The sequence below is a fragment of the Dasypus novemcinctus genome, chromosome 21 (genome assembly GCF_030445035.2).
Source record: "Dasypus novemcinctus isolate mDasNov1 chromosome 21, mDasNov1.1.hap2, whole genome shotgun sequence".
Classification (NCBI taxonomy): domain Eukaryota; kingdom Metazoa; phylum Chordata; class Mammalia; order Cingulata; family Dasypodidae; genus Dasypus; species Dasypus novemcinctus.
The window spans coordinates 82,685,549-82,707,829 of record NC_080693.1 but is presented as its reverse complement, the minus strand read 5'-3'; the positions used below and the strand labels follow the sequence as shown (position 1 = coordinate 82,707,829).

General features: G+C 51.1%; 2 protein-coding genes across 3 annotated transcripts in view; one reads left to right on the top strand and one right to left on the bottom strand.

Annotated features, from left to right (window-relative positions):
• Positions 1-18,411, top strand: part of DNAH17 (dynein axonemal heavy chain 17) — a 151,527-nt gene extending 133,116 nt beyond the window's left edge. The window contains exons 75-81 of the mRNA XM_058284816.1: positions 297-488; positions 13,725-13,904; positions 14,264-14,446; positions 15,298-15,480; positions 15,924-16,067; positions 16,549-16,774; positions 17,928-18,411. Coding sequence (XP_058140799.1) covers positions 297-488; positions 13,725-13,904; positions 14,264-14,446; positions 15,298-15,480; positions 15,924-16,067; positions 16,549-16,774; positions 17,928-18,175 — 1,356 coding nt within the window. The 3' untranslated portion in view covers positions 18,176-18,411. The remainder of the gene's footprint in view (positions 1-296; positions 489-13,724; positions 13,905-14,263; positions 14,447-15,297; positions 15,481-15,923; positions 16,068-16,548; positions 16,775-17,927) is intronic.
• Positions 17,445-22,281, bottom strand: part of PGS1 (phosphatidylglycerophosphate synthase 1) — a 36,565-nt gene continuing 31,728 nt past the window's right edge. The window contains exons 10-11 of one of the 2 annotated variants that reach the window (XR_009182562.2): positions 20,212-20,413; positions 17,445-18,020 (exon numbers count right to left, since the gene is read on the bottom strand). The gene's annotated coding sequence lies outside the window, so the exon portion shown is untranslated. The remainder of the gene's footprint in view (positions 18,021-20,211; positions 20,414-22,281) is intronic. The other variant, XM_004460435.5, reaches the window with a different exon arrangement.

Below are 22,281 nucleotides of genomic sequence, written 5' to 3'. Positions count from 1 at the left end.
GGTGCCGATACTTACAAAGGAATGTTATTTCTCATTAAAGAAGTCCCGAGATGTCCTGTATTGGGAAAGATTTTATGAGGAAGCAGAGTAAATAATTTGACTTGTAATAAAGACTGAAAAGCCATAAAACCACATTTCCAAAAGAAACAAAGAAAAAGAGATCATTCTCTGCCTCCGCCAGCGGCAGCCAGAGGTGCGGGTCCCTAGCCCCCCTCGCCCGGGCCCCCTGGAGGCGTCCCCGTGTCCAGAGCTGCCTTTCCAACTAGCATCTGACCCCAGGACCACGTCTCTCCTAGGACACCCTGGAGATGTGCTCCAAAGAAGTCGAGTTCAAGTGCATCCTCTTCGCACTGTGCTACTTCCACGCCGTGGTGGCCGAGAGGCGCAAGTTTGGAGCCCAGGGCTGGAACAGGCCATACCCTTTCAACAACGGCGACCTGACCATCTCCATCAACGTGCTGTACAACTACCTGGAGGCCAACACCAAGGTACAGTCCCCAGCCAGTCCTCCCCGGGGCTCAGCCTCCTCCCCGGGGCTCGGCCTCCTTCCAGGGGCTCGGCCTCCTCTGGGTCCTCTTTAAGCAGAAGAGAAGTTAAGTAGGTTTCCTACATCCAAAGAAATTTGAAAAAACAGAAGCAAGAGTGCTCTGTGGCCCCCCAAGCGGATACACTAATTATTGTCCAGACCTCTTTCGCCACTTCCTGCACCTCTCAGCTCGGGGGCAATTTTTCTGCTCGTTATCATCACTCCGGGGGAGAGTCAGTTCAAAGATCTCTATCTGCCCATCTCCCACCCGAACAGGATTTCCGGCCCACCCCCACCCTAGAAATCCCAGCGCCTCTGGGCAACGAGAGCCAGTCAAAGCAGGATGGGAGATGGCTTAAGAAACTTGCTGGAACCTGTGAGGAGCCCCCCAGCGAGGAGCCCCCCCACCCCACCCCAGCCAGAGGGACGCGCTGTTGTGGGAGAAGCTGCGGGTATGGACCTGGAAAGAGCACCAGGACTGGGGCAGGAAGGGTCAAAAGATTTTCCTGGGAAAAGTAAAAGTAAAATCACAGGCAAGGAGCAGCAGAGGCCCAGGAGGAAGGCGGGCGGCCTCCAGCACGGAGGGGCCTGAGGTGGCCGAGCGGGCCGGCGTGGCTGACCCGCGGTCCAAGGCTAAGGGCTCGGCCAGGGGTCTGAACCCTGCCTCTCCACCGTGGTCCGGCTGAGCAGGCCTCGGTGTGCGAGGCCGCCCCTAGGACAGGAGGGCAGGTCAGCCTCACGTGGGGGTCCCAGGACCAATGTCCGGCCTGGCACTAACACACTGCCCCTCCTTGGCCCCAGTGGATGCAGGAGGGCGCATCCCCCGTGACCCTGGCCCCCAGCGCCCTGCCCTCTTGCAGACAGAGGCAAGCGGACTAAAGAGCATAGGTGGGCTCAGCAGGGGGCTCCTGAGCCACCCGCGGGGGGAGCAGAGCAGAGCCCCGGGCACGGCCCCACCGTGGCCGTGGCTGCTACTGCTAGGGCAGGGTCGGGGCCCTCGATTTGAAACCCAGCAAGCCCTCCAGCCTCTCTGAGCCTGTTTCCTCGAGGGTGAGGGTCTGGCAGGGATAACAGCCTCCTCTCAAAGCGTTGGGGGTTTAAGGTGCGAAGGTCGCAGCCCTGGAGCCCTCCAGGGACCCCTCCCGGTTCCTGCCCTGATGTGATCAGTTCAAGGTCTGCCAGGGGGGAGAGGGGGCAAGGCAAGGAGAGGCATGCAACCCTGGCACATCGGTCCCCAGAGTCGGAGAAGGTCTGACGATAAGGGGCCGGTGCGATGGCGAGCGTGCCCCTACCACACACAGCTGGCCACCAGCCTGGGCTCGGGGAGGGCGGCAGCCGCCAGGAGCGCGTCCCGAAGCCCGAGCCTGGAGCGTTTGCCCGGCTCCCCGGCCAAGCACCCGATCTGGGAGGAGGCCAGAAGGCAGAACCGGCCAGAAGCCAGTCCAGGGCTCAGGGCCCCGCCGACCCCGTAGACCACGTTCGGGGAGAAGGGGAGGGTGGCCGCCCCTGCAGCTCAGCAGGGTTTAGGCAAGGCCCCGGCTGGTCACCGCCTCTTTCCGCACCCCGAGAAAGGCAAGGGGAAGGGGTTCAGGAGTCTCGCCATCACCAGAAGCAGTTCTCACTCGGGAAATTCACTTGGGCAGGATCACCGTGCTAGACTCTTTTTAAGACGCGAGCAGCCCTGTGCCCCACTTGCACACACACACAAGCCCGAGTTGGGCAAGAGGCAGGCCTGGCGCAGCCAGCGCGCTTCAGTGGCCCAGCTGGGTGACAGGTTAGCACCAGGGCAATCTGCGCAAGCCTGTGTTGTGGAATTTAAGAGAAGTTCAATTATTTGAGTATAGAGAGGCCAGGACTCAGGAATGATTTTGAGAAGGAAAAATGGTTTATTGACGGTCGGCCGGACTCAGGAGCTTTCAGTTTGAATCCCGAGCCCCGAACAAGATTTTCAAACGTCTTTTATACAGAGAGGAAAGGCCAAATGGTCCCTTTGTTTCAGTTCTCAATAGGCTTCAATTAGCATATATCTTCCACATCTTAGGTAAGCTTTTAGCATGGACTCCAGACATTCTAGATAAGCCTTTAGCGTATTTGGTTTTTGCATTTCCCCTAAATACTTAAAGTTTATAGCCCTCGCATTGTTAAACATTTCCTGGGACTGGAGCCGCTGCTGGTCCCTAAGAGCAGGACTGCAGCCTCTTACCGTTCCACACCCACAAGTCAAACAACTTAGTTATCTCTGAAGAGACAAAGAGCCTTCCACCCATAGCCCACATCATTCCCCCCCTTTGTCAAAGTTTACTTGCTAAGCTTTGGCATAATTATTGTTGGAGCTATGAGGTGGATGGCTGTTTGTTGTCTTGACTGATTATTTATCAGTCTTTAGTACAGCATCCAGGACCGTTTTTAGAAGTTTTAGAACTTTTCATTCTGGACAGCAGAATCTTGGGCAGGGGCCTCCCGCAGTTATTCTGCTGCCACTGGCACTCACGTGGATTTCCAGTCAGGTTCCAGATCCATCTATTACTTTTATTTTACTCTTAAAGAGTTTACACCTTTAATTTAAAAGGGGTGCTGAAGGGAGACGATCTCTTTTCTGTAACTGCTTCCTGCTGGCCATGGGCTGTAGTCATTGCCTAATAAGGTGTAAAACTCTTTAATTTATTCTAACTGGAGGAAGATGGATCTGGCATTCTGTACGAAGTTGGATGAAGTTTTCATATGGTTAATAAGATGTTCACTCTGAAAGAAACAAACTTAATTAAAATTTTGGAATACCTGTTTTTAAAAGAGGACACATTGGATTACAGAGGTAGACAAGGTTAGGTGCCTATAAAGATGGCATTCCTTAAAAGCTGGTGGGAACAGCATATATATTCTTTTTTTAAGTTATCCATCTTTAGAGAGAAATTGCAACAGACACTTACTTAGCTTTGTCTGAAGACACATTCCAAGCTGTTCAATGATTGACACTCATTCGCTCTGTCAGATGCTCCTGGTGAACTGGTACTCCTTGGGCAACTGGCTTCACTCAGGATTAGAACACTAATTTGGAAATACTCTTAGTTTTCACCTGTGGGAGTGATCAGAACTACAGAATAAAGATTTTTACACCTTGGTTTTCATTGTACAATTTCTAGCAATTTTGACTTGTTCAATAGGTGACTCACCATCAGCAAGCAAGCCTCACTTTTGCTACACAGCAGAGTACAGCAGAATATGGAAGCTGACTGAGACTGGCTGAGACTGCCACCTTATTCTATAGACATGTTATTAACTGTTTAGAAAATGATTTTACCAGGAATTTAACATGTCTAATATACTTCTGCACTTGATCCAAAATAGAAAAGGTAACATTACAATTATTAGGCATATATTTAGTACAGGATAAAAGTACAGCACTTAATACTAACTAATGTATTACTTAATGCATAAGGATTCAGAGTTGCCATTATTAGTTTTGAGTTTCGGGTTTGTAATACTTTACATGTTATCTCTCCATGAGAGCAGGCCATAATGCCAACTGTGTTTAAGTTTTACTTACAGTGTCCTGGTATCATGGCTCCACTTAGCATGTTCTTCAACACAGTGAGCAAGTTGCAGCATCCTTCCAGTATTCCAGAGGTTTTCCAGTATTCCACTAGCCTGGTGCATAGTGCTCTCTGGCACCATGGAACAGTGCCAGTCTGGAGGCGATATCCATTGTACACTTGGCTGTACCGAGTCATTATTGGCTGCAGGAGCTTGAAACTGCAATATAGTTTCCATCGACTTCAGGAGCAGAACCAGAGACTGATATAGCACATATTTTTAATTGAGGGGTCAGTGACCAGCTTAGCCAATAACTCACATGGAGAGGCCACCTGTAATGTATACAAGGCCTGGTTCGAATGCACAAGAGTTTGACAATGTTAAAGTTTATTCCTTGTTTTATATATATTTTAAACAACTTAACGCAATACATACATCAAATGACTATTTACTTACACAATTTTACTATGAAGATAACAGTAGGTACTTTACTTTAGTAATAGAGGAAAAATATTATTTTTCATTGTTAGAATGAAAACAGAATATTTCCAATAGAATCAAGACAACTTTTTATTACCATTTACTTAAATGTGTATTTTGCAGTGGCCTTCAGACAGGTTTATTATCATGAAGTTATTTCTGCTACCAATACCAATCTAAGTTTCTTTAGTTAACAATGACTTCTACAACTAGAATTATTTAAACATTTTCAGTTTGGAAGATGTTTTACAAACTCTTTATAATTGACTATAACCGCATTGACTAGACACCTCATGTTTAAATAAACTTACTAAATTACAATTACCAATGAAAGAAATTTACTCTTTATTTAAGAGAGCATATCTACAATCTTTTTCCTTTAGCCTAATTTCACCAATGTGAACTTACAATTTTCATTACTCTAAAGATTTCGTACATAATGTTAATTCAGTTTATAAATTAACTATGGGAGATTACACTCAAGTTAAATAAAATTGAAACCATAATAGTTTATGCAAGGAATGTTCTCTTTTTCCCTTACAGGAAGCTAAAAACTTCTTTTCTTTAAGTTATGAAAATTATTAATTTAAAAGCATAACTGACTACCAGGTTTTAAAAACACATGCATACTGACTGCCAGGTTTTAAAACACATTACACAATTACTTAATTTTTTTTAAATCATAACCCAGGAAAGATCTCTCCATAGTTTTTATGGACTTTCCTTTACTTACTGAAATTTGTTAATAGAGCCACTAATTACCTTTATTTCGTTGGAAAGAAATCTTCTGGAAGAATTAAGGCTCACCAGATTGTGGAGAAGAAAATAATTTATTCTCAATCTTGCAAGAAGGGGTGCAGAGCCAGATATGGCTGGTGCCACGAACAAAGAAAAATGACACAATTTATACCCCTAAGCCTAGCATGCAAGCTCTTACTGTTTTTCCATAGATTGGATACTTCAGAAGTTACAGCTTATCTGAGATTTAACTTTCCCACGCAAAAGTTTGATTTAACTGCTTCCTCTATCACATTCCAACCATTTTACTTTTTACCTGCTCCCCCCTTTTTCAAATAAGGAATAGAATTTAGTGCTGAAATGGCACCGACTTAGTTAGCTCCTTCTTGGGCATCCTTCCACTGCCCATAGGACTGGCCTAAACTGGTCACCTCCACTGCTGTCCAACCCGGGAGTGGGAGACTGAGGCAGCAGGCCGCCAGGTTACATCAACATTTTTCTTATGTGAAAATTAACCTAATCTTTGTGTGTTTTTTTTTTTTTTTTGCAATTTATGGCTGACAAAGGTTTAAACTGGGAAATTACCAGGCAAACTGATTCTTAATTCCCTAGCCTAGTAGATAGGTTTAATCTACCACACCTAGTCTTGCCTTAAAAGCTCTTGCAAAGAGGAGGCCCTTTCCCAATTGTTTCCATAATCAGATTTCTATGACTTTTTCATCCTGCTTAGTTTAATTTGGGCTTTAAGAATATTTATAAATATAACTGCATATTTAATTTTTAACAATTTGAATAGACCTCTTTTAAGAATTTTTATTTGTTAATTTGATATTATCCTGATGTATGAAGGCATACATTGAGCATTTTTTTAAAAATGGGCAGACACAAGGAGTTAGACACAAACACAACTCATTGATATTACTTGTAATTTGCATTATTTTATATACTGTTTAGCTTAATTAATTAGGGGTCCAGAAATACATATTACTTATATAACTGCATATTTAACCTCAACAATTTGAGCAAATAGGCAGACATGAATAGTTTGACACAACAACATGACTTTAGTTACTTTAAACTTTTCAAAGACTTTTGAAACTCTTCTTAATTTGCACTATGACCATGCAGTTTACCACAAGAATTTTCTTTCTTACTTAATGGATTGTAATAACCAAAATGTTCTCAATGCCTTAGCACCATTTTGTTTTAGAACTTTATATTTTACTTTGAAATTAGCAGAATTTTGGATAAGCAACAAGATTAATTCTATATATATTTACTGAGGCTATTTGAAGCCTCAGGGAGACAGACTGCTTTCTCTCATGAATTGCCACTCTTAGGAACACTGACCGTCAAGGCAGGAGACTTCTCCCCCTCCACCCCCCTTTTTGGTTTTGGAGATAATAAAACTCCAGTGGCCATTTAACCTTATTCTATCAGGCAGCAATTTATTTAGTGTACACTTGAATTCATGAGAGAAAGGGTTACTAATACCAGGAGAGGAGACAGTGATGTCCCAGCTCTTCTCAATTATGAAATAACCATAGGCAAAGGCAAAGGGTGAGGTTAGGCTTGAAGTAACCATAAACAAAGGAAAGGTTAGTGTAGAATTTACACTTAAATAATAGTTTCAGGCTAAATTCACCCAGCTATAATCTCAGTTATTGTCTTTCCACTGTTTTATAATATCAATGCATTTATAAATGATTTTAACTCTTAGTTACAGTTTTTATTAATTTTTTTAAAACCTATTAATTTTATAACACCTTTAAATACCTTTCATTCAACTTATAACATATTAAATGAACTTAACCATTACTTTAATTTTTCCTTTAAAGTAAAAGAATAAATCTCTTGCAGTTAGTTTGAAATAAAAGGCTACTTTTCAGGATTTGATTTCTAGAACATAAAATGTTCTTTTAAAAGAGGTAAGACTCTTCTTCAAACATTGAGGATATGATGAGGTTAAAGCACAAGAAGCTATTGATAAAATATTTTCTTTGTATATTGATCTTACTCAATTTAATCATAAAAATTTCCCTTCCACAAACCTTCTACACTTTCAGTATTCATTCAGGTTCTGTCCCACACTCTACTCTTTCCAATAATCAATCATTTTATCTTAGGACAAAATCATCTTCTGTTGCCTTAACAATAAAAACACATTCCATATATCCCACATACTAAGTTACCAGGCAAACTTCTTACAACATATAATTGCCATTAATACTAAACAAGTTTGTTAAAATAATGAACTTTTCTTCACTTTAAATACTTAGTAGCATGTAATACCAGAAACAGTTTTTTTTTTTTTTTTGGAAGCAAGTTGGCAGGGGAGATTGGCTGCCGAATAAGTTTGTTATAAAATTGCCTTTTATTATTATTATTTATCAATTCAGTTTTGTTAAATAATGACTTTCTGCAATTAGCCACTTAAATACCTTAAACAATGCTTTGTAAAACTTTTATAATTATTTATACCCTTAAGACAAATTTTACCTTCACAGAACACATTCTCTTACTTAAGGTTACTACAATACCTTCTAAGAACCTGAGCAGAATGCAAACGTATTTTGGCTTTGACACCCTAAGGAGGGAACTTTACTGCATTTATTCTGATTCTGCTTTTCACCTCCTTCACTTCCCCCCCTTCCAGGCAGTCGGGTGCACAACAAACAGGAATGCAGCTTATGAATAGAAGGGTGGACTCACTGGAAAGGGGCAAGCCGCTCCCCCCTTTCCAGCTTTCAGCCAAAATGGGCAGACAGAACCTACTCAAATTTGGCAACTCTCCCAGGAACCCAGCCGCCCTGACTGGGACATTCCCAACAGACTTGGGTGCTTGGCGCGGACACAGATGGCCTCCAAGCCCCGGCAAAGGGCCAGACCAGAGACAAGACAGCAGAGCATGCACAAACATCTAGACTCCACAAATATCCAGACTCCTCAGCTTTTGCCCCAGAATCATTTCACCCCCTTGCCAATGGCAAGGGAGGGCTCCAGCTCAGCTGTAATTCCACTCTACATAAGGATACAACTCCAACACTAGCCTTGAGCTGACACAGACAGAAGCACAAAGGTCACTAATCTGACCCACAAGTTTATATATTTATTTTCACCATGGCTGCCCCCACAGCCATCACAAACCTCAGAACACTTAACATTTGGTATAAAGCGAATTCATTCACAATTTAGCACCATAACAAAAGATTTCAGCTAGACTTTTCCACTGTTTAAACTTTACACCCAGACCAAGCTCCACCAGAAAAGCCGATCCATTTTCCTGTAACCAAGTTTTGTTTCCCTTAATCTAGACCAATTTCCAGGACATTAGGACTTGAACCTATAAATAGCCCTTCCTATTAAAATCGAGACTCCACTCCTTTAGTGGATATAAGACCAGTACCAGATTCTAACATGCAGTTAGACAAACCCAAAACACCAGGGCTTTTCCCGGTTTTCCTCCTTTTCCCAAGCCTAGAGAGAACGGCTTCCCCCCAGCCTTCTGGGGCTACTAGGGTTCTCTCGGGAGGTGATCAGCCTCCCCTTCCTAGCAATTAAAGCTAAGGCCTTCCAGACTGTGCTCACCCGGGGAGTCTTACCTTCTTCCATGTTCGGAGTTCTTTTTCGTTCCCAGAATCTTTCTCTTCAGACCTTCCATTGCCCCTCGATTTTGTCGGGAAGATTCTGGTGGAGCCCACATCTTTTCTGGATTAAATTTAATCCAGGGGCGCCCAGATTTGGGGTTCACCCGAGTCCTCCCGGCTTCCTCGGGGATTTGGAAGGGGCAGCAAAATGCTACCGTCTCTGGCCTTCATTTGTAGTCCCACCAGAGTCGCCAAAAATGTTGTGGAATTTAAGAGAAGTTTAATTATTTGAGAATAGAGAGGCCAGGACTCAGGAATGATTTTGAGAAGGAAAAATGGTTTATTGACGGTCGGCCGGACTCGGGAGCTTTCAGTTTGAATCCCGAGCCCCGAACAAGATTTTCAAACGTCTTTTATACAGAGAGGAAAGGCCAAATGGTCCCTTTGTTTCAGTTCTCAATAGGCTTCAATTAGCATATATCTTCCACATCTTAGGTAAGCTTTTAGCATGGACTCCAGACATTCTAGATAAGCCTTTAGCATATTTGGTTTTTGCATTTCCCCTAAATACTTAAAGTTTATAGCCCTCGCATTGTTAAACATTTCCTGGGACTGGAGCCGCTGCTGGTCCCTAAGAGCAGGACTGCAGCCTCTTACCGTTCCACACCCACAAGTCAAACAACTTAGTTATCTCTGAAGAGACAAAGAGCCTTCCACCCATAGCCCACATCACCTGCGCTGGCACCGGCGCAACCTGTCCTTTCATAAGCCCCGGGGCTCAGGGGTGCCCTTAGGGAGCCCTCCCAGCTCCCCTGCTGGCTCCCAGCCCACCCCACCCCCTCGCTCCAGCCCACGTGGCAAGTTAAGGACGATGCAGCCCAGAGCCCAGAGCCCTGCTCCATCTCGGACCTACCAGGAAGTTGACTAGTGTTTCCCACAGCAGCCGGAAGACAGAAATCACCTGGAGTTTGTCAAAAGGCTGAGCTCCTGGGAACCAGATGTAGCTCAACTCACAGAGCGTCCGCCTACCATATGGGAAGTCCAGGGTTCAAACCCAGGTCCGTGTGGTGAGCTGGCCCACGTGCAGTGCTGCCATGCACAGGGAGTCCCATGCCACGCAGGGGTGTCCCCCACGTAGGGGAGCCCCACACACAAGGAGTGCACCCCACAAGGAGAGCCGCCCTGCGCGAAAAAAGCACAGCCCGCCCAGGAGTGGTGCCACACACACGGAGAGTTGACGCAGCAAGATAACGCAACCAAAAGAGACACAGATTCTCAGTGGCAATGAGAATACAAGCGGACACAGAAGAACACACAGCGAATGGACACAGAGAACAGACAAGTGGCGGGGGCAGGGGAGAGAAAGAGAAATAAATAAAAATAAATCTTAAAAAAAAAAAAGTAAGTGACTTTGGTTCCAAAAAATATATATATTAAAAAAAGGCTGAGCTCCTTACTCAGGCTGCCTCGGGGGAGGCCCAGCGAGGTCTCGCCCTAACAGGCACCCCAGGGGACTCTCCCCAGAAGGTGTGGGAAACACAGATGGCATACAGCCTTTGTGGTCAGTTCCACCGTCCCCCCTGCCGGGAAGGACCGTTCCTAGTAGGCAGCATGGGGGGTGGGGGCTGAGGGGTGAACTCATCCCTGCCTCACAGGAAAAAGACAAGCAAATAAATAAAACGCAGGAGAAGAAGCTGGGCAAACACCCAAGATAACCCAGCAGAGAGGACTACTTCAAGTCGTGAAACGACAGTGAAGAACCGTAAACGTGAAGGAGACGACACCAGACGACTGATTCACCAGCAAGTTCTTTCAGTTAACTTTAATTCACCCGTTTTTAATAAACAGCTCCTTGAGGCAGGGGCTGTGGAGGTCACGCCACTGAAAACATACACCTTGCCCTCAAGAGGCTATGATCTTAAGCACAAAACACCCACGTGCCGAAGCAGCGACAGGCTGAGCTCGTGCAGGGAGGGCCTAGACCCGCGCTGCCCTGCGCGTCGCTGAGACGGTGTTTTTACAACGTGAAGGTTTGTGGCATCCCTGTTCCAAGCAAGTCTCTCGGGCCATTCTTCCCACAGCACGTGCTGACTTTGTCACATTTTAATTAAGGTATACACGTTGTTTTTTTCAGAGATAATGCTATTGCACACTTAATAAACTACGGGATAGTGTAACTGTAACTTTCATATGCACTGGGGAACCCAGAAATTTGTGTGACTCGCTTTACTGTGACATTCACTTTATCGTGGAGGCCGGGAATGAGTACAGCAGCCAGCAATGAGCCACAGTGGCGATCGAGCACCTGAAAGCTGGGAGTTCAAACTGAAAGTGAACATACCAATTCCAAAACTTGGTACAAAAAAAAAAAAAGGAATGTAAAATAGCTCAGTAATTTTCATACTGATTACACATTGGAATGACAACCACTTGCCTATACTGGGTTAAATAAAATACATTAATAAAATTAATTTCCCCCCATTTGTTTTGGTTTTCTTAACGTGGCAGCTAGAAAATTGTTAATCGCATGTGTGGCTCCAATTATACTTCTGCCAGAGCAGGAATATGCCTCACGGTAAGGGGGCATGGACGCTGTGGAAGAGACAGGCTTTGAAGAATGGGTAGTTTTGTCAAGTGGTAGCAGGGAGGAGCTAGCATTCCAGGACGAGGATAAAACAAAGGACAGCAAGAAAGAATGGGGAGCATTTTGCCTGAAGGTTGGGTGAGTGGAGAGATCCAACAGAGAGGCAAGGCCGGGCAGGACACGTGGCCTGCCCGGAAGAGCCTGGCACCCAGGCTGAGTGGGTGTGTTGCCCTGCTGAGTTCAGGCCTTGCTCTGTAAGCCCTGGGAAGCCGAGGCTTTTGCTCATAAGCCACCTGCTCGGAGCTACCCCGACTGCTACAAAGACCTCCCAGGCAAATGTGGGTGAGAGCTACCCAAGTAGCTCTAGATTGTGTCATAAGCAAGGAAATTCAGAACCAGTTTCAGAGGCATCAGAAAAAAGGCCTGCTGGACACATTTTGAAGATATTGCTACCTGGACATCATGACCAAAGCCATACAGGGCCCGAGAGTCAGTACTCAATTAACGAGGAATTTAAGTGATTTTGATGGAAAGTGGACTGTGAAGGGAGTCAAAGGTGGCTCCATGCTTTCAAGCGCAGATAACAAAGCTGGGAACAGAGAAGGTGGGGGGTCTGGGTTGCAGGCAGGTGAGTTCAGTTTCAGAGCTGTGGGGGTTTGTGGGGTTGAAATCACTCGTCCAGGGAGGGTGCAGAGAGGAGGCTCCCGCCCAGCGCCAGGCGCCAGGGCCCCTGGGTGGGGGGTGGAGGCGCAGTCTAACCAGAGGGAGGAGATGCTGCAGAGCCCCTTGGGAGGGGAGCCGGAGGGCCAGCCTCGAGGGGCGGTGGGCGAAGGCCAGCCTTGGGCCTGGAGACACGGGGTAACAGGTCACCTGAAGGCAAACGGGCTGCGAGGCGGCCCTGGCGGGCTGAGACGGAGGGTGGCTGAGCGTCCCAGGGCTGCTGTCACAGAGGAACACAGACTGGGGGCTTAAGAAGCCGACATTTATTTCCTCCCAGTTCTGGAGGCCAGAAGTTGAAATCAAGGTGGCGGCAGAGCCGCGCCCCCACAGAAACCTGCAGGGAGGGGTCTTCCTGGCCTCTTCCAGCTGCTGGTGGTGCCCACAATCCTGGGTATGAAGCTGTGTGGACCCCAGTGTGTTCTTAAAGTGGATCCAGGGAAGCAGATGTGGCTCAACTGATAGGGCGTCCGCCTACCACATGGGAGGTCCGCGGTTCAAACCCCGGGCCTCCTTGACCCATGTGCAGCTGGCCCATGCACAGTGCTGATGTGCACAAGGAGTGCCGTGCCATGCAGGGGTGTCCCCCACGTAGGGGAGCCCCACGCGCAAGGAGCGCACCCCAGCAAGGAGAGCCGCCCTGTGCAAAAAAAGCACAGCCTGCTCAGGAGTGGTGCCGCACGCACGGAGAGCTGATGCAGCAAGATAATGCAACAAAAAGAGACCCAGATTCCCAGTGTTGCTGACAAAAAAGCAAGCGGACAAAGAACACACAGTGAATGGACACAGAGAACAGACAATGGGGGCGGGGGGAAGGGGAGAAAAATAGATAAAATAAATCTTAAAAAAAAAAATAACCTGTCCATTCCTACGAGTGTGGACCCCCTCCAATAGGATGTCTGGTGAGCCCAGGACCTCAACGCAAGGTGTGACCCACCGCACTCGGGGGCAGGTCTGAACCCTCTCGCTGGAGTCCTTTATAAGAGAAGGAAATTCAGAGAGAGAGAGAAAGCCACAGAAGCAAGAAGCTCAAAGCAACAAAACCCAGAAGAGAAGGGAGAGACCAGCAGGCGCCGCCACGAGCCTTGCCTGTGGCAGAGGAGTGCGGGGCGGCCAGCAGCTGGTCTTAAGGAAGAAAGTGTCGTCTCACTGCAGCCTTGATTTGGACATTTTCACAGCTTCAAAACCCTGAGCTTGAAAGCTGTTCAACTCCCATAGCTAAAGCCAAGGCATTCGATGGTGTCTGCTCTTGGCCGCTTAGCGAACTACAACGGCCGGCTCGTTGACGAATCAGCTCCATCGTCCCACCTTAGTCCAGCGCGACCTCGCCTTAACTGGTTACATCTGCAAAGAGCCCATTTGTAAATAAGCTCACACTCACGAGACCAGCAGCTAGGACCTGGCGCTCTCTTTTTCGGCACAACGGCCCACCGACGAGAGCAGCACAGGCGAACCGGGCTGGGGCCTCAGGAGCCACTGGCTCACTGCCTAAGCCTGACCGTTGTTAATGACCCAGAAAGGGGCAAGGAGCACCTCCCTCTAACCGCTCGCCCCTCCGCAGGTCCCGTGGGATGACCTCCGCTACCTTTTCGGTGAGATCATGTATGGCGGACACATCACAGACGACTGGGACCGCCGGCTCTGCAGGACGTACCTGGCCGAGTACCTCCGGGGGGAGATGCTAGAGGGTGAGGTCCAGCTGGCCCCAGGATTCCAGATACCCCCCAACCTGGATTACAAGGTGAGGAGACGCCCTTCTGGGGGGGTGGGGGACAAGTTGAACATGAGCTCGTTCCATGATGCAGCATCTCCTCCAGAGGTCAGGGCTGCCCTGGGCACAGATGGAGTATCAATAATTGCGCAAGAGCCCAGGCAACCAAACTCATCAAGAATGGGAAATGCAGCCTCTGGGAAGGGGGAATGGAAACTCCCTTTATGAGCTGGGGAGCAAAGGGGGGCCATCCACAAAGGGGGATAGAGAACAAGTGGGGTTTGTACCGAGGGCAGGATGTGGGCGGAAAATTCTGGTAAGAAATGCTTAATAAACAGGGGACATGGGTATCTGCCAGCAGCCCACTCACAAACCGCCCCTCTCTCCAGGGTTACCACGAATACATCGATGAGAACCTGCCCCCCGAGAGTCCCTATCTGTATGGCCTGCACCCCAACGCAGAGATTGGCTTTCTGACAGTCACCTCCGAAAAGCTGTTCCGCACCGTCCTGGAAATGCAGCCCAAGGAAACAGACTCAGGAGCGGGCACAGGAGTATCCCGCGAGGAAAAGGCAGGTGCCTTACTGCCCACCCCCCAAGGGCGTCCCAGACAGAGGAGGGCCAGGGCCCGGGGCAATGCGCCTTCTCCATCCCACCACAGCCCTTGGGGGTGGGATGCTCTGGGGCCGGCCCTGCCCGCTGCTTCACAGGCGTCACCCAGGCAGGCGCAGCACGAGCCGCTGGCCGGGCGGTGCCGCCCTGGGAGGCCTCCTTACTTCACTAGCTGGCTGCTCAGAGCACGGTCCGTTCCGCAACCTTGCCCTACACGCGCCAAGAGCCCCCCCCCCCCGGGAGTCCCGGAGAGCAGAAACCGAGGCTGGCAGAGGACAGTCCTGACGCACTAGAAAAATCCTTCCAGATGAGCGTCCATGAGTCCAGTGCGCAGAGCCCACCAACGCTCGGGACTTCAGAGCATTTAATACATGCTCTCGTGCCAGCTCCTCTGTGCTTGGACCATAAGGGAAAAGTTCTCACTCCTGGACACCGGTCGAGTATCGGCCTTCCCGGGAACCAGCCCCAAGCACGACTGAAGGGTCCTGACTGCTATCACTCCCCATGACCGCTTCCTTCTCCCAGGGCCCAAACCAGACATGCTTGTGGACGGCGTGGTGTTGACAGTGACCGGCAGGGCCTCCTGGACGGAGAGCAGCACGGGGCACATGTGACCAAGGCAGGGAGCCCATCACAGTCCAGGGATGTGTGAAGGCTCCGGGCCAGGGGGCTTGCGGTGGGCCCAGGACATTCCAAGCCTGCTGGTCAAGGCTCCCTGCCCGGCCACTCTGCCCACCTCCTCCCCTCGTCTGGGAGGCGGGCAGGATGGCGAGGTAAACGCTCCACCCCGTGTTCCTGCCCGTGACACTAGGTGAAAGCTGTGCTGGATGATATCCTCGAGAAGATCCCGGAGACGTTCAACATGGCCGAGATCACGGCAAAGGCCGCAGAAAAGACGCCCTACGTGGTTGTCGCCTTTCAGGAATGTGAAAGGATGAACATCCTGACCAACGAGATGCGCCGTTCGCTGAAGGAGCTGAACCTGGGACTGAAGGTAAAACGATCCGGGCCGGCCAGAACCCGGGTAAGCAGGAAGGAGCAGGCCGGCTCAGCACCTCACTGCGCAACAAGCCACCCCAGGCCCCTGGGCGCCTCGGCCCCTGGGCGGTGGCTTGTCGTTGCCTGCCCCTTTCACTCCCTGGCCTGGAGTTCTGGACACTCAGAAGCAGGGGCCCTTGGGCTCCAGGTCAGGCGACTGGAGATTACCCAGACCATTCCCTGGCGGGAAGTGGTGGCGTGGCGTGGACGTAGGGCATCTGGGGGCTCCTGGGCAGGCCCACGCTGTCTCGACCTGAGCTCTCCAACCACCCAGGAGACGTGCAGAGCCCTTGAGGAAGGACAAACAAGCCAGTGACGGCCAGCCTGCAGCTGCAGCGGGCAGAGCAGCACGGCCCATGGATGGCCGGGCAGGCCCCTCAGCACCGGTGTGTTCCTTAGGGGGAGCTGACCATCACCACTGACATGGAGGACCTGTCCACGGCGCTGTTCTACGACACTGTGCCCAGCTTGTGGGTGGCCCGGGCCTACCCCTCCATGATGGGCCTGGCAGCCTGGTACGCCGACCTGTTGCTCCGCATCAGGGTGAGTCCCTTTGCTCTGAGCTGCCCAGGCCTGCAGGAACACGGGGGTCGGGGGAGGGTGTCCCTGCCGGAGGGCTGGCAGCTCCTGCCGGCCAGGCCTTCCCTGGAGCAGCACTGGAAGGGGCCACCCGGGCCCCTCACAGGCCCTGACAATACAGGCGTTTCCTCAGGGAGGAAAACAAGAGCAGCTGCCATCAGCCCAGAGCACATTCCAGCACAGGCACAGAAGACCCGAGTGAGACCCGTCGGGCCAGCAAAGGCAAAGCCCCTTGAGGGCTCCCAGATTAGCCTTCAGTGTTAAACGTCCCCTCCTTGGCCCTTCTCTTCCCGGTCCCCACATTTAAAATGGAGCCGGGAGGAGAGCCTCGCCACGGCCAGCGGCCGCGCTGCCTGGACTGCTCTCCGTGGAGCGCTGTGTTGGCAGCAGTCCCCGCGCCTGCTGGCCACCCACGCCCACTGCCCCCGGCTGCTGTCCCCTGCAGGAACTCGAGGCCTGGACGACGGACTTTGCCTTGCCCACCACCGTGTGGCTGGCTGGCTTCTTCAACCCCCAGTCCTTCCTCACTGCCATCATGCAGTCCATGGCCAGGAAGAACGAGTGGCCCCTGGACAAGATGTGCCTGTCGGTGGAAGTCACCAAGAAGAACCGGGAGGACATGACGGCTCCCCCCCGCGAGGGCTCCTACGTGTACGGGCTGTTCATGGAAGGTGACGAGGGCTCGGGTTTGGGGAAGTTTCCTGAGAGTCAGGAGCCCTCAGCTGGAGGGAGGCGGGGAGACGGCACTCTGAGGGGGCACGGTGGCCCCCACGCGGGGCGGGCTGGCAAGGGTGGCTTTTCTTGCTCTGAGACAGTGCTCAAAAATCTGGATGGGATCAGAATGTTCCAGTCCAGCCAAGAGGCTGGGTTCCCTGAGAATGGCGGTGCTTTTGGAGAGCAGTGCCAAACCTGCATAAAGGTGACAAAGGAGCCGGCCCCTCCAGCTGCAGGGCAGGAGCCCAGGCTCCAAGTTCTGCAGAGCTGCTGGCTCCAGGTGGCATTAGCTGGCCTGAGCCAGCAGCAGCATTCGCTCCCCTGGGGACCCCTGCCCTAGTCTCCAAGCAGCTGCTGCCCCAGCTCAGGCTGCAAGGGCAGGGAGGCCGAGGCCGACCCCTCTCCTCTGCAGCCCAGGGGAGGCAGCTCGTGGCCAGGACCCTGCAGCAGGGGGCAGAGCCACCAGGGCTCCCTGGGACCCTCCCGCTCGTCTCCCTGTCTGTAACAGGAGGCCGCGCGGAAGCCAGGCAGGCTACTGCCTCTGCTCCACTCTGCCATCCCTTGTTGCCATCTGTCCCCGAGGGGTGTCTCCCCATTCCCCATGTCACAAAGACAAGCAGAACAGCAGCCGTTCTCCATGTTTATTTTAGAAGTATAGACAGGAAGTATAAACATTAAAGAGGGTGAGTAGAAACAAGAGCAGTCTGGTTAAAGGCAAAGTGTTTATTTATGCATACATATATATATATATACTTATTTATAGGGCAGAGAGTCAGGGAATTTTATTCTCCTGGTATTTTCAACTGGAGTTACGATTTCCTGCCACAGAAATTGAGAAGGTTGGCATATGAGGCTCGGAAAATGCCACAAATTCAAACAGATGGGCCCGAGAGCCTCTGTGCTGAGCACACAGCAAGCGATACAGCAGTTACGAATGAGGGCACATAACTGCCCTCGGAAGGCCCCCGCTTAGCTCCATTTCTAGCAATTCCTGGCTCCAGGCCGGCACTTGGGGGTGCGGTGGGGGTCCGGGGGCCCTGGCCTGTCTCTGCTCGGCCCCACGATTACTGTCAGCATACGAGACAGGAACCGGCCCGCTGTCCCCCGCAGGAGCCCGCTGGGACACGCAGACTGGCGTGATAGCCGAGGCGCGGCTGAAGGAGCTGACACCGGCCATGCCCGTCATCTTCATCAAGGCCATCCCTGTGGACCGCATGGAGACCAAGAACGTGTATGAGTGCCCCGTCTACAAGACCCGCATCCGCGGGCCCACCTACGTCTGGACCTTCAACCTCAAGACCAAGGAGAAGGCGGCCAAGTGGATCCTGGCAGGCGTGGCTCTGCTCCTGCAGGTCTAGCTGGCCAGGGTCCTACCGTGGGGTCCCCAGCCCCTGGGGAAGAGCCACGGCCCGACCACAACTTCCCATCAGAAACTCATCTTGCCCTTGTCGTGGATTGTTGACAAGGACCATCAGTCCTTTGCCTGTAGTTCTCTTAAGGGACCAAGCCACTTTACGCCAAAGTGCTTCTGGACCAGCCGGAGGGCAGGGGGTGGCACGGGAGGGGAGGCAGATTAAAGGATAGAAGGCGATCAGCTCTGCCCCTCTGCTTTCAATGCGGCTTCCTTCACACTGCACCTTACAGCCACTGTGGGGCTCACCCCAAATCCTGCCTTCCCAAAGGGGTGGCCAGTGTTCTTTGGCCTGAGGCTGCATGCACACAACCTTCCCAGTTGGGGGTGGGGAGACAGACAGAACCTGCCACCTCCACCCACACAGCGTTACTGCCTTCCCTTTTCCTAATCATGGTAACCCCTCCCCCCAGGCCCACTCCCACCCCGAATTTTGAAGAAACAGTCAATTTTGAAGAAGAACCCTCCCCCACAGGGGCCATTTCTGTGGCGCAGACTTCCCCTTCCACTTCCCCTTCCACCGTCTCACTTTGTGACGTCCCTGAGAGGACCTAAGGAACGCGAATTCAGGGACCACCCAGGGCATGCTTGTGTCCTGGGTGCCCGGGCGCCTCGCCCCCACAGTGAGGTAGAAGCCCACAGGCCTGCGCTGGTGGCAGCCTTCTCGTTTCCTTGTCTGCTGCCCCTCTGCCCACGGCAGAGCTCACTCCCGCAGCCTCGGGGTCCGCCTGCCCGCGGCCGGCCGGGAAGGCGTCGTGTGCTCACTGCAGCACTGTGCAGAACAAGCCAAGGCCCTCCACAACAGGGGGCAAGGCTCTGGGGCAGCGCGGCTGCTGGCAGCAGTTTCCACCCGATTCCAGGCACAGATGCTGAGGTCAGCCACGTCGTGCTGGCTTCCCTGCAGCGAGCCAGCAAGCACAACCGTGGGTGGCAAGGCCCGGGGCCGTGTCCCTCTGGGCAGGCCTTGGAGCTGCCTATGTTACTGTGTTTTACATTCTTCCGTAGAGGAATTTAAATTTAAATAAGAATTTAATAAGAAGTAAGAATTTAAATTCTTCTGTTTTAAATTCTCCTGTAGAAGAATTTTAAACGTGCCCTAAGTCCCTCCAGAGGGAGAGCACAGGAAAGCCACCGCATTCCTCGAGGAAAGGCTGCCGTCAGGGCCTGCACACGCCTCTCCGCAGCCCCTCCTCCACTCTCCCTCCTCCCCCCCACGCCCGGCCTCCTGCCCACGGGAAGGCTCGCAGCTGCCCATGGCCCCAGTCCCAGGCCTGCCCTACAACAGACCTGGCTCACCCTCAGCCCTCAGATCAGCAGGAGGGGGCTACAGCTGCATGGGATGTGGTTAGCAAAAGCGAAACGAGGCACCCCGAGCCCCGGACCTGCCAACTCCCTGTGGCCAGCCCGACACGGGACAGTCACACCCAGGGGCCAGCCATTTGACGCTGCTCTAGGTGGTGGACACAGACCAAAGGAGGAGACGATAAGCTGGAAAGCGGGGGCCCGGGGAGGCAGCTTGGAGGGCCCACGACCTCCAGGTAGGATGGGCGCCGGAGGGGAACATGCCCTGTCACCCCGACACCTTTAGGCTTAGACGCAGAAGGAAGGAACCCCTTTAGGAAAAGTCAGCCTGGGTCTGAGCTTTAAGAAAAGGTTTGTCCAAGTGCACTCACCCCGAACCCTGGGAGAGAAGCCCTAGCTCTGAGGGCGACCGCCACAACAAATCCCGGGGCCCAGGGAGAAGAAACAATGTCCCGGAACCTCAAGGGTACTAGGTCCACTGGCTTGGGGACGGCAGCAAGGCTGGCAAGGGTGGCTGTTGGGCAGCACCTCCGCTGGCCAGGTGGGGTCGCTGCAGCCCTTCGTGTCCAAGCCCCAAGAGGAGAAAAGCTGCCAGAGGCCACTAGACAAAACCACAGAATGTGAAGTTTTCTCAATTGCAGAGGCAGAAATAAAACAAGAACTTATTCCACACGTACATACTGTGGCTAGTTGACAAAATTATGTCCAAATTTTCCATCCTTTGGGTTCAGTGATGGGTAAAAACAGGGAATGGGACAAACACCATTCTGCACTTTAAACACCAGGAGGCCTCTCGTCTCTGAGTCCTGGTTGATAGGAGGAGTCGAGGAGAAGCCCTGGAGGCCCGCAGTGGGAGACCCTGTCCAGGGCTGCCCTGAAATTCCTTAGCAGAGAACAGAGGAGATGAAGTCAGCGCAGGCAGGGGACGGCTTAAGCCCACAGTGGCCCACTGGTATTGTTCTGGTCCCAGACACTGTTGGAAAGCTCACACTCTTTATGGAAAGCCTCCCTCCAAGGCAGAAACCCAGGGCTCCTGCACATTCCTTTGGCTTCTCCAGTCTAACAGTCCTGCAGGACAACCTAATAACTCCTTTGAACGTAAACAGCTTAACTGAAGTTGCAACTGATGTGCAGCTGCCCCAAGCCAGTGTGGCCCTGGCTGCTGGCCCCACCATTTCTCCCACTTGTCTGAAACTGTATACCCCCGGGCCCTCGATGGAGTTTGCAGTTGCCCTTGGTCCAAGACTAGGAGCTCGCCGCTCGGGAGACGCCTGTGCACACAGCAAAAGCCGCTGTGGCCAGGCGGCCCATGAAAGTCTACCAGTCGCTCTCCAGAGGTAAAATGCTCCCATCCCCTGCGGACAGGCTGCTGTGCCGAGGCCAAGAAGCCTTCTCTCTGGAAAGGCCTCTTTGTGTGCAAGGTCCAAGCACCTGAAGATGTAGAGATTGAAGAGGGAGGTTTTTCAGATTGGCTTCTGAAAGCCAATCTCGGTGTGGACACCGAGTGGGGGGCTTAGCCTTTGATAGGTACGCACATGTGTTTCAAAGATACCTTGTTGTGAGAAGAGTACACAAAAAGTTTTAAGTAGATAATAAAAATGATGTTCATCCTTCAACAAATTACTTGCAATGTTAAAAAAATAAAAACACCTAGAGATTAAAGAAGACTTAAGTGATACAGCAAGCAATTCACAATGTGTGGACTTTTATTTGGACCTTGAGTCCAATAAACCAATTGAAAAAATGAAAATGAAATTAAAAATACTTATAAGGCATCTGGAAATGTGAAACCTTCTGGATATTTGATGATAGTAAGAATTTATGTTACTTTTTTAGCAGGAGTGATACTGGTATTAAGTTTTGCTTTGTTTTTTAAAGAGTCTCTGTATTTTAAGGGTAAAACAGAAGTATTACATATTTAGAAATGGGGACATGTATAAATACCAACCAGAAGTAATGGCTAAAAGAGCCAAAAGGGGTTGCTGGGGAGAAGGGGTAAGAGCAGGGAACAACCCTCCATGTACACGCAGGGTATTCTGTGTCTTTAGTGCCATCTAACTCTCTGAATTTATGCACTATTATTTTAATAAAATCAAAAGGAATTAAAATTAAGAAACACTAAATGATGAAATACAAGTTAGAAAACTAAACTAGTGTGAGGCTCAGAGGACAGCCAACCAACGCACCCGGCCAAGGGACCTCTGGCACAGGGGCCCCGAAAAGTTCCTTCCCCCAACCTTCGACTCCCCACAAGCCAAACACCCTAGCAGCACCACTGCTGGCTGTGGATGGGCTGGCCCGCCCTGGGAGACCGACCCTTCGCAGGGGCCAGCCCTCAGGTTCATGGCCGTCTGGGGGGACTCAGGCTCTAGCACAGTCTGGGGGACCAAGCGTTGCTCTGGAGAGACCTCGCCTCCCCTGGCAGCTACAGGCCTGCATGGGCCTCAGGGCCCTGGACAACCAAGGGGATGTCGGGGTTAGGCCTTCTCTGACGTGGCGGCAGCCCCGCTGCTGCTGGCAGGCTCCTTTGTGCGGCCAAGAGGGTCCTATTACTCAACTGCCATGCATCATAAACGTCGCATCTCCACAACCGAACATCATGGACACGCCAGGGAGGCAAGGCAGCAGGGAGGCAGCGGCCCTGAGCGCAGTGGAGGTCTTATCCTTGTGAGCTGCAGCTGGCCAGGGCAGCAAGCCAGAGCCACTCTCCCAACCAAGAGTGCTTCCTTCTCCCACTGCGGCCTGCAACAC